Source organism: Triturus cristatus, chromosome 3_2 (genome assembly GCF_964204655.1).
Source record: "Triturus cristatus chromosome 3_2, aTriCri1.1, whole genome shotgun sequence".
NCBI classification, from domain to species: domain Eukaryota; kingdom Metazoa; phylum Chordata; class Amphibia; order Caudata; family Salamandridae; genus Triturus; species Triturus cristatus.
This window is the reverse complement of record NC_140584.1, coordinates 903,838,562-903,850,679: the sequence shown is the minus strand read 5'-3', so window position 1 is coordinate 903,850,679 and position 12,118 is coordinate 903,838,562. Positions and strand designations below refer to the sequence as shown.

Below are 12,118 nucleotides of genomic sequence, written 5' to 3'. Positions count from 1 at the left end.
CTTATATCACAAATCTTTCCTTTTACATCAAATCTCTTATTGGATTGAGGACTCTTCACTATCTTCTCCTCTTTGGTTGTCCTTGGAAAGTTCCTTTATTTCCCCCTTTTCCTTCAAAGAATATCTCATGCTTTCTCGTAGACCTCCATCTTTATCGACTCCTATTCTGAAATACACCTCCAAAATTTTTCCTCGTTTGCCTGTTTCATCTTTCTTTGATCAGCCTATTTGGCATAACACGTCTATTTTAGTTAACAATAAACCAATTTATGGGAAATCCTGGAGAATGCGTGGCCTTATTTGGGTGCATCAATTGTTTCATCATACTCAGATCATTCCCTTCGATTTGGCTGCTACTTCTTTCAACCTACCTCTTTCTTTTCGGGCCAAATATTTGTTGTTGCCAAACGCACTACAACAGGCCTACGTTGTTCATCTTGCGGTGCCTCCTTCATCAACTAATGCACCCTCTGATGCATCCTCGTTGAATTCTTTACTCCTTAAGCATTCTAAAGCTTCTAAGATATATGCTCTCCTTCACACCCTATCCTCACCCCGCATTAAAACCACGACGGAGAAGGCTTGGGAAAAAGATTTTGTAACCTCTTGGTCTATTGAGTTGTGGGATAAATTGTGGTTGAACATTCGTAGGTCCTCTAGAGCTGCTAACACTACTCAAACACAATTTTTTATTTATAACCGTTTATTGTTTTCACCACTCACTCTTAGCAATCATTTTCCAGATGCCTCGGACAACTGTTGGTCCTGCTTTTCATCGTGTGCAGATCTTTTTCACATGCTTTTCAGCTGTCACCTTGTTCTTAGTTTCTGGAAACAGGTTTGGTCTCAAATTAATAAGATTTTTTCTTCCACTCATCCCTTTTCTTTTTCTCATATTTTTTAGGGAGTCTTTCTCCCATCTGGGATCATTGCACTTGCAGCATTAGAATAATTGACTTACTACTAGCTGTAGCATTTCAGCAAATAACTAGAAATTGGAAGGATTATACCAAACTATCTTATAAAGCCTGGTGGTATGCAGTTTGCTACAATCACAGACTAGACACGACCTTTGTTTACCCCTTAACCTTAGCTTCTAAACGACGAGAACTATGGGATCCAGTTACAGTTTTTTTTATATGAGTGCTCGTACCTCTCTGTCCTTATCCCCATTACAGCAAGAAGTCCTCAAACCTCCATGACTTCTTTTTGTTCTTTGTCAAACAGTATACCCCTTTTTATCTTTTTCTCAACTTTTCTTATGATTGTAATGTATATCTCATTACCCTTTTCTCATGCCTTATTTTATACCAAGTGCCAGTTTTTCCTTAGAAATGTTCTCAATTTATGATACCTTTTATTATAATATATGTTATTGCCATGATTTAACCTGTTATATGCTTTTGGTTGTTATCTTTTTCTTATTTGTTTTTGTCTTATTTTGTAATATTTGAGCATTTTTCTTTCAATAAACTCTTTCTGAACTTGAAAAGATAAATATTTACTTGCTTGCGTTATGGTTATAGTACCTTGTGACACCACTACACGAGGAAATATTGTTAAGGCTATAATAATCCTAACCTACAACATCCGTGCAGTGAAGCAATGTTCAAATGCACATGTATCTGTTTGAATGTTTAGCCTGAAAAAAGCACAGAAAATCATACATGTAAAATAAATCCAGATATTTTTTAACGACTGTTTCTTCCTGACATCAGCTCCATTTCCGAAGGGTCTCCACTCTCACATTAATATTTCCATAATTCACAACTCATCTTTCATAGTCATGCTGACATCGATCATGGAAGGTCTTTGGAAATGTCCAGTTGTCATGTTTTCTACAGAGAAGTAATGAAAACAGAAGGGCTGCTGTCACTGACAGGAGTCACAACTCACAGCCACGTGCCTGGCGTCGGTGCACTTTCATGCTGTCTCTTCTTCGACATAACGTTTGATTTGTGTCCCTCTGAGGTGCCCTTAGTCACGTCCCAGACACGCCGAGGTCACGCCTTAGGCAAGCCAAAGCTTAATCAAGATTCCGATTAGTAAAGAAACAACAGCTGCAACGAGGGCAAGTCCACGACGGAAAAACAACTCTGGTGAGGGCCACGACCCGGCTGTCACCGCTGTTCCTTTCGGACGATCACCCAGGGGGCCTGGCTGGTCTGGTTGTGTCTTGGCTTGGTGGATGTCAGTCATGGCTAAACCATTCTGCAACTCGGGTTCCACTGCAAAACATGAACGAAGTGACGTACGGTTTAATTGTTACATTAACACACACTGCGATTCCCATTCAAATAACTTGTATTGATCAGTATTTAGCTTCTTTAAAACCTGCACTCTTCAAAGGGATTTGCATAGGTAGATATGCACTCTAAGCCTGTAATTGAGAGGCCGCTCGTGGGTACATGTGCAGATATGCGGGTGCAGGGTCACAGCTGGTGGCTAGCTAAAGTAGGCCTTTTGAAAAGTTTACAATACAAACCTGCAGCCTCCCTCCTCGCTAAAGAGTAAGTTACGCGATAATATCTACCTCTGCTGAGTAAAACGCAAAAAGGTTGTGAAGATTTGGTTCTGATACCGGAGAGGGCTCAGTTCAAAACGCACAAACCATGGCAGAGCGAAAGCCTTCTATAATCCGTCCTTAACTTATGCATAAAAAATTGATTGCGGGGGGTTAAACATTTTTTTATTATTATTACAGCGCCGCTACCCACTACTACTGGCACCACCCACTGCCAGCAAGGGCACTGCCCCGTGCCCCAATACTAAACCATCCCTGCCCGTAATGTCTGTGGTTTGAGGGAACGTCAACGGCTGTTGTGTGAGGGATTGATTTGTGCTTTCATTTTTAGCTGAGAGGATCTATTCATGTGTAACTATTTCACACAACAACAAAAATCGAGGGGAGGTGCTGTAACTTGGTCACTATTGGTGGAACCACAGCAGCTCAAGTGTTCTGCTTGGTGCCTTGTGCTGCCATGGTTACAGGTTAGAATAGTACGGAGTTGGAGACTGGCTGTTGAGTGTAAGGAGCCATTGATGGAGCGGGTAAAATAAAAAAAATTGTATACCCAATCCATTTATATAAGTTTATATTAAAACGAATAACAAACTAATCCTAATGAATAACTGTGTGATGTGTTGAACTAACCAACTTCATTAACTAAGAGAAAACACGTGGGAATGCATTTACATCAAATCAAATCAAATTCAAATCTTTATTTCGGTTATTGCTAACCATAAAAGACATACATAAAATATACAATACATCATTACAAGAGCACCAACCATTTCAGTACACAAAGAAAAAGGATATTGCTCTCTAAAATATGAACACCGAGCGAGGGGCATGGTTTCACTGGTCCAGGCAGTTTCTCAATCTAATACATAATTTTAAAAATTCCTTCATTTGGAGAACACTGTCACTGTGCAAAAGCTGCAAATACAAAAGAGCCGGTCTGATTTGTTTAAAATCAAGTTTTTTTAAAAGAGTCACTAAATATAATTTACGAGGAAATTCATAAAATTTGCATAAAAAGATAAAATGCAGCATATCCTGCGGAGACTTTCCGTCGCAGCCGCAGGGCGCTGCCAATTTATTAAAAATATCACATTTAGGTCGAATAAGCAGATGATGAAATTGATTAAACCTAAATCTGGTCAGTAAAAATTTCTCATGTGAAGAAAAAGACCCTTCCAAATATGGTTCAATGGCCAAGGTAGTCTTAAGCATAACAAATTTTCTCACACTTGGTTTCTGGAGCTCCACGTCTTCTCTCGTGGTCCTCTTATCACACAAAAATAATTGTTTAATTTGCTCCAAATCTCCCCTGATAATTGTTTGAGGATTAGAAAAAAGATCAGGGCGACCAAGTTTGTCAAAATTTGTTTTTAAATAGCTTAGCCAAGGAGAACTCAATGCCTTGTCCAATGACATAAAGTCCTTAATGATTAAGTGTGTTAGGGGTATGTTCTCATTTAGCCAAATTTTAAGCCAAAACATCAAAGGGCGTAAGGAAAGCAAGTCGCATATATATTGGGACCCCAACTCCTCATGGACGGCGAAATTAGCCGTACCAGATGGGACACACAATAAGCGCTTCATAAAACGATTTTCAACAATCTGTAATTGCTCTCCATTAACATACCCCCAAAGTTCACTACCATAGGATACAGTTGCCACAGACTTAGCGTTGTACAATTTCAACATTGCACAGATTGGCTTTTTTCCCAATTTGGTTGCAAAATTAAATATTGATGCATTAACCCTCACCATTTCACCTTTTTTCTTTACAAGATGGGGTTCCCAATTTAATTTTGTATCAAAGAGAACTCCTAGATAACAAAATGTTTTAGTTGAGGGTATTATTTCTCCGCCAATCCTAAATTGGAAGGGTTTTCTTGGTTGCTGACCAACTTGTAATACAAAAGATTTAGTGTTATTTACCAAGAGGTCTCTATCTCTCATAAATGTATTAAAAGCTGTTAGTAATGATTGCAATCCCCTCTCGGTCCTAGATATAAGTACTGCATCATCTGCGTAGAGAAGTATTGGAATTCCTCGCCTGCCAACTCTAGGACAGTCAGCATGAACATCTTGTAGCACCCCATCTAAATCATTAATGTAAAAGTTAAAAAGAAAGGGGGCCAGGATGCAGCCCTGCCGGACACCCTTTCCAATACTAAAATTATTAGATACACTCAGATCCAGGGAATATCTCACATTGGCACTGGTATTATGGTGCAGGGCAACCAAGAAATCAACCAGACCGCTATCAACCCCTTTTGACCTCATGGATTGCCACAGCTTACACCGATTGACACAGTCGAACGCTGAAGACAAATCCATAAAGGCAAGATGAATGGTACCTTTCTGTATTATGGTATATTTACTTAAGATCAGGAAAAGGTTAAGGCATTGAGTAGTTGTGGATCGGCCTTTACAAAATCCGTACTGCGAAAGAGACATAATGTTCTTTTCCTCCACCCACTCTACCAATCTTTGCAGTACAATTCTTCCTACAATCTTAACCATAGAATCTAGTAGAGAGATCGGGCGATAGCAGTGTGGGCTGCCCTTGTCACCCTTTTTAAAAACTGGGACAATTGTGGAAACACCCCATGATCGTGGACATCCTTCTTTTACAGCTGCGTTAAAAACTGACTCCAAAATCGGTGCCCAAAAGCTAGGATCAGATTTATACAAATCAGGGGGGATCCCGTCCGGGCCAGGAGCTTTTCCACCTGTGATTCCCTGTATTCCCTCTAAGACCTCAATTCTATTAAAAACAATCTGCACACCAGTTTTACTACAGTCAGTACTAGTATCCATGTCCTCTGCACAGCGGTATAGTTTTTTAAAGTGCTCTTCCCACTCCTCCTTAGATATATAACTTTCAGTACCATTTCCCGGGTCCTGTGTCAAAAATGGTTTTCTCATCAAGGCCCAGAAAGCTGTACTACTTCCAAGGGTGGCAGGATCTAGGATCGCTAACCACGCCTCTTCCCTTAGAGATTCCTTATGTCTTGCAATAGTGTTTTTATAAATCGTTCTACATTGCTGGACATCAGCTTTTATCCTAGGCTTGGATGACAATGCTGCTCTTAGATTTTTGGCTGCTAGAGTGCAGTCCTTGTTAAACCACTTTGGACCTTTTAGGGAGTCTGAATTTTTTATAGGAACTGATAGTAATTGAGATACCTTCATCGCTAAACGATTGAAGGCATTTAGAACAATGTTTGGGAGTGCATCTACTTGCGTGCATAACGAAATTTCGTCAGCACAAGTAGTTTTTATTTTGGTATATAGTTGATCAGGAGTTACCATGGACCATCTCAGACGGCGTCTGCCATCAGTGGTGTTCACCCTACCGATAAGAGATTCCACTCTTTCTTTTGCTATCAGTGGACCCCTCAAAAGAGCAGTGAGAGGATTGTGATCACTAAATTCACTGTCTTCGATAGAGAAGGATCCCACAAAAGACTGCATGGCAGATGTTAACAAAATAAAATCTATAAAAGTTGCCCTGCCATTCCCCTTAAACGTTGGGGTATCAAAACGCTTATTTGGGGCCATCAATGCCATCATAGGAGTTAATTCTAATTCATTAAGCATATCATTCAAGTGTTCCCCCTCAGTTGTGTGCTCAAAATGAAAGTTCTCACAGACCGAGCAATTAAATTCTGTGATCAATTTAAAAAGAGGGTCTCCACAGGGATGAACATTAAAATCCCCAACCACCATGAGGTTGTGAAAACAGCCCTTCATGGAGTTACTGATAAAGGAATGCAATGTAGCTATATGACTAGAGTTGGTGCTACAAATAGTAGAATTATAAAAATTGACCAGACCGGCCGTACAGTTTTCTCCGTTTAAAACTAAACCAATAATACCAGTGTGGTTAGTTGTAATTCTCCGAACCTTACAACATAAAGCTATAGATATAAACACAACCAGGCCCCCCTTAGCTCTACCCCTATTTGTTGCTACTGCCGGTACGTAGTAGGCCTTAAACCCTTCCAGGAAGTAATTACAATCGATTGACCAAGTTTCCTGTAAACAGATAATTTGGTACTTTTTGATATACTCAATCCAATTGCAATCCTCCATTTTGGAACCAAGACCCGCAATGTTCCAGGATATTATATTATTAGAGATATTGACAGCCAAATTACGTTCCGAACATTTCATATCCGTTAAGCCATGAATTTCCTGCCCACCCGATACCTCCTGTCAGTCACATAGCTCTAATCCCGAGAGGGCATCAAATCTATTATGAGTTGCAATGTTGAAGTCATTACCTCTCTGTAGCCCCGCGTTATAATCATATCCATCATTGAGGGGCAGTGACTGTGAGGGTGTACGTATTCTGAATGGGCCAGGGGTTGGTGGATTTCTAATAAAATGGGAATAAAAGAACCCCAGTGGACGTATGCAAATACTATTGGGAGTGTTGGCTAGTGCAGCAGCTCTAAGTAGAACTGTAGCAGCATGCTGAGGATGCCTAAAATTAATGATAATGCAGTCACCATTTGTTGTCTTGCTGGACGATCCAATCCAGCTGACCCTTCTTGTCGTTAATATTTGATCTGCATACTTAACGGGAAACCCACAATTCTTATTAAGCCAGAAAACCGTCCTATTCTTTAGAGAGTCGTGATTTTCTTCAGACACCTGATGTGCTTGGGGCTGAATGGGAGGGACATTCGTAAGCACAGCCACATAAGGAGCACAGTCAGGAGGAAGATTTACATGACGGATTTTCTTTGTGTGGGTATGGGTCAAATTTCCCTCAAGAGATCTCGTATTAATGGTATTCTGCAATGTTATTGTCGTGGGACCTGATAAGACAGGATCAACAACAACCACTTTATTCTGTGTGTTAATCTGCCTATTTAGTAGAGTATTAGATGCACTACTTTTTGGTGATCCCGGGACAACCACAATTGAATTATTATTGGCTGCATCTGATTTACCTGATACTCCCACCAAGTGGGATTTTAACAGGCCACCTAATCTATCAACTTCTAAGGCCATAGTATCTAATTTATCTAGCAGTGGTTGCATCAGCTCTACAATTTTTTCCTCTAATTTTCCCTCCAGTGAGTGGAATAGGAGAGTTAATGATTCAGGGGCGATATTAGAACTCAATCCGCCAATGCCACTACCCTCCCCTAGATTCTTTTGCGGTCCCCCACTGTTAGAGACTCTATTGCCCCTCCCGGTTTTACTCTTGCAATGGTTGCCCATGCGCTTAACTTGTACCTTCCTGCACAACCTTATTGGTCTTTGCTTGGGTGATAGGGGAGATAAGGGAGATGAATCTTCCTCAGTTAATTCTATTAATTCAGATGCGACTTCAAGATCATCTGCAATCTGATCTATGTGTATTTGCGCTGTAGTAATTGCAGCCGCCCCACTTCCCCCGTTCAGGCCATCTATAGGAGCTGTGACTATCAAAGGAGGCGGTAGTTCAGCAACATCACTACCTCGCCCTAGGGAAGCTCTACGGGTGTTGTTGATTTGGGTCACCTTTTGCACCAGATAGTTATCCATAGAGCCAACCCCCTTGGTGGGTTTATTCGTCTTAGCCTTATGCATATTAGCAATAATCCTTGGAACCAAGCGCTTTTTCCTCTTTTACCAGGGACTATATAACCCTCTAATTTCTCTTACACCCACGTTACACAACAATGTATAGTGACTACACAGGGACTGTCTCAAATACATACAATGTCCGTGGCCCAGTCCAGTCTCTTCCGTCCACTGAGGGCCACAGAGGGCCCGCCCTTTGTCCGGGCTTAGTCCGTGCGCGTCCGCTGCGCGTAAACGGCGAGATGCTTTAAAGGCGCCTGGCAGGATGGCAAATTGCAACCAGGTGTGGGCGATGGCAGCAGGCCCCCTGGGAACTGTAGTCCTCGGATAATCCTCGCGGCAATCAAGCGAAGCGGCTCCCGCGACAGCGGGAGCGGCGAGGCGCTTTAAAGGCGCCTGGCAGGATGGCAAATTGCAACCAGGTGTGGGCGATGGCAGCAGGCCCCCTGGGAACTGTAGTCCTCGGATAATCCTCGCGGCAATCAAGCGAAGCGGCTCCCGCGACAGCGGGAGCGGCGAGGCGCTTTAAAGGCGCCTGGCAGGATGGCAAATTGCAACCAGGTGTGGGCGATGGCAGCAGGCCCCCTGGGAACTGTAGTCCTCGGATAATCCTCGCGGCAATCAAGCGAAGCATTTACATGGCTAGAATAATAAGTGAACTAAGTTTGTACGCATATTAAATTTATATGTTTAGCTTAAGCAATGTTAATGTGTTTTTTGCGCTTAAATAAATCAGCATTAACGGCTTTAAATGTCGCATATGGCTAGATAATTGCATACACATAATGGTTTAGTAAGGGAATAACACTGTTTTAGTTATTTCTATGTATTAATTACGATTTTGTGTTTCCTCATTTTAAGTTGACTATTTTGGCCTACTAAAAGATGGCTGCCGATTGAATCCTCACTAAAGTACATGACTTCATGCACTGAACCATGGAGGAAGGCGCCTGCACTGACTTCATCGTAGCTTTACCATGAACTTTTGAACCACATCCATGAAGACTACTCTGGGCGAGATGCCAATGACCCTGAACGCGGAGCAATTGTTGCCAATATGGATACATGAACTACCTTTTTCAACAGACTGATACTTTCTTGATTTGAGAAACATCCTTTCCCATACGCCTAGTATTGATCATCATCTGTATGGGAACCATGCAAATTGTTTCATAATGTATTGGTACGAGGCTGAATTCAACCAATGAATAGCCTAGAAATTATGAAAAGTATCTTTTATATGTAAAATTTGGTATAAATATGAGTAGTCTAGAGAGGGAGGTTAGGTTACCACCCCGAGAGCTTGAGACGCACCCTGATCGATGCTACTCTATGCGGCACTCCACGCTGACAGCAGAGGACGGGACGGTAGACTACTGATGATTTTTCTGAGGACCGGTTCTGACTTAGAGCACGACAATTAGCCAGAATAGGTAAATATGACAAAAGATTCTATTGCCTTATTAGGATTTAACCTGCATTTTAATTAGATAAAGAAAATTATTATTTGAAGAACTGTGTCGGGTGGTTATTTCTTGAAAATGTTTATTGATTAATATGAGAAGTTGAAGTGTTGTCCATCAAATACCCACTCAACTAAATGATCCAATTGACCCCCGGATGGAGGGACTGTTAGGGTGAATTTAAATAGATGAGGTTTTTCCTCCATTCAAATAAGAACTGTAGTTCGGGATATTTGAAGAATTTCCCTCTGTAAAGCACGGATAGATTGATGAGAATGAATGTTGGTGTTATGGGCCCCACCAGCGTGTGATGTGTGTATGTGTGTGTGACTGTGGAATCGGTCCGTCCGTGGAAGCAGAGGGAGATTTTGTGTTCAGAACTGCACCACCAACAGGGCTGTGCTGTACTTGCTGGTGGACTAAAGGAAGACTTTAACAAGCCATTGCGCCCAGAGTACTTCTTCCACCATTTCAGAGTCTTAGAAGTGTATGCACCATATATAAGGTGGACGGGACATCCTCTACTTTTCCGCCAAAAGGGTTGCACTGGCAGTCCCAAATAGAAAAAAGAATACATCACACCATCCAAATAAAAATAAACTGATGCGCCTACACAGATGGCCCCAACTCCGATGGTCGGTCGATTTAGGGTTTCCAACAGCGGGGCCAGCAGAGGCACTGCCACCAGAAACATGACAGTTCAATCGACTGAATATAGAGCGGACAGACGATCAGCTTGGCAAACAGGGTCTTCGGCCACGTTTGTGAGGGAAGACTCTGCCTGCCAAACTCTTGCATCACGCCCTAAATCTTTGCAGTATCTCATTTGGCCAAAACGATCAAAACCCTGCTCTGATCAATTACTTTTCAAAATACCATCTGGGTCAACAGCCACATAGAATTTCATCTGATCTGAGTTCCCTGTGGTCTTATTTCCTCTGATATCATCATCTGGCCAAAGACTGCTGTAATTTCGGGTGCTTATTTCTATGCCAATTAGTGGTTGTCATATCTAAAAATAATCTTTTTTTGTCAAAGAGTGTAGGTAAATATGCTGCCTTTACTGTGCTTGTCAGTCACAGCTCACTGCCCACCGATTACCACGCATCATTACTAGGTGAAGCATATGTGATATGGTTCAATGCTTTGTGTCTTGCTGCTGTGATGGGCCTGTGAGGATGCTGGCTGCATCCTGCGTTAAGGCACAGCAGCGGAGGTACTACAGTTGTATAAACAGGCAGGACATTGTCTCGGAGATCAGTGATGTGCTCACCTAGGTGAGGGCTTAGAGCCCAGGAACAAGACAGACCAAACTCCATTAGGAGCGGCCCCAATGGCCAAATCACTCAGCCCTTCAGGAAAGACCCTAGTTTTCTTTTACTCACAAAAAAGTCAGTCACAACACTGTCCTCTTAACCCCTTCGCTGCTGCGGACATTCCGCTGCAGCGCTGGGGGGGGCAGGGGGGCAGCGCGGCGGGCCTGTGCTCATGACGGAGCCGCTCCGTCATGAGCCACAGTTGAGCTGTGCTCATGACGGAACGGTTCCGTCATGACTCCGCCCATTTGCGTTGTCGCCCCGCACAGGCGGGGAAACAGCGCCGCGCAGGCGGAGCGGCCGCCGGCAGGATTGTCATGACGGAACCGTTCCGTCATGAGCACACGACAACCGTGGCTCATGACGGAACGGTTCCGTCATGAGCAGGGAAGGGGTTAAACTGTGGTGAGTGATGAAGTCTATGGCCCTCCTGAATTCTACAAAAACATAATTCCAGAGGGTCGGGGGACCCTCAAAGCCAAGTCTGAACCCACTGAAAGCTCGTTCTCTGGTTGCCCTTAAAAATGCCTCCACCAGGGAATTACATTTGACATTGCTGCCCTCCACCGTGGTCCACAGGCATTGGTCCACCTTAGATCAAGTGGTGTCCTGGTTCTTTGTTATCCCCTTGGAGAAATTGCTAGCCTCTCACAGTGGGATGTTCTCTTCAGAAGGGTCCACCCTTTAGGACCTGCTTCACATCTCTCCTGGGGTCCTGTGACTTAAAGGGACATAAATGAGAAATTTTAGTGAAGGAGTTCATGTAACTCTAGGGATCCATCACTCCAATGTGTCCCAAGGTGATTACACTGAAGACTCGCCTGAGGCACTGGCCACCCAGTGAACATCGGAATGGAATCCTAACCAGGCAGCTCCAGGTCATTAACATCAGATCACATCTCATCCCTCTCAGGGGTCTACCTCTGAGGTAGGCCCTGGAAAAAAATCAGTTATACTGTCATAATTTTGTATAATTTCCGTATTTTGCACTACGTTTGCTATGAGAAATTACAAAAATTACATTATCATGTCAAGTTGCACGATATCGTGCACCTCCTCAGCCTCTCTTCTAAGGGTTTCCCTTCGGAGACACTCCTGATTAGCATCATCGTACCACTCCATGGCTCCCTCTTCCACGCACAATGCAATGACTCCACTGTACCTCTGTGACTTTATAAGTGGATACTCGTCCCCATTCTGACATAACTGATCATCAATCTCATGTCTTCTGTATAGCAGAG

General features: G+C 42.8%; 1 protein-coding gene across 1 annotated transcript in view; it reads right to left on the bottom strand.

Annotated features, from left to right (window-relative positions):
* Positions 1-707: 707 nt before the first annotated feature.
* Positions 708-12,118, bottom strand: part of LOC146858424 (multidrug and toxin extrusion protein 1-like) — a 332,280-nt gene continuing 320,869 nt past the window's right edge. The window contains exon 18 of the mRNA XM_085646918.1: positions 708-2,228. Coding sequence (XP_085503044.1) covers positions 2,011-2,228 — 218 coding nt within the window. The 3' untranslated portion in view covers positions 708-2,010. The remainder of the gene's footprint in view (positions 2,229-12,118) is intronic.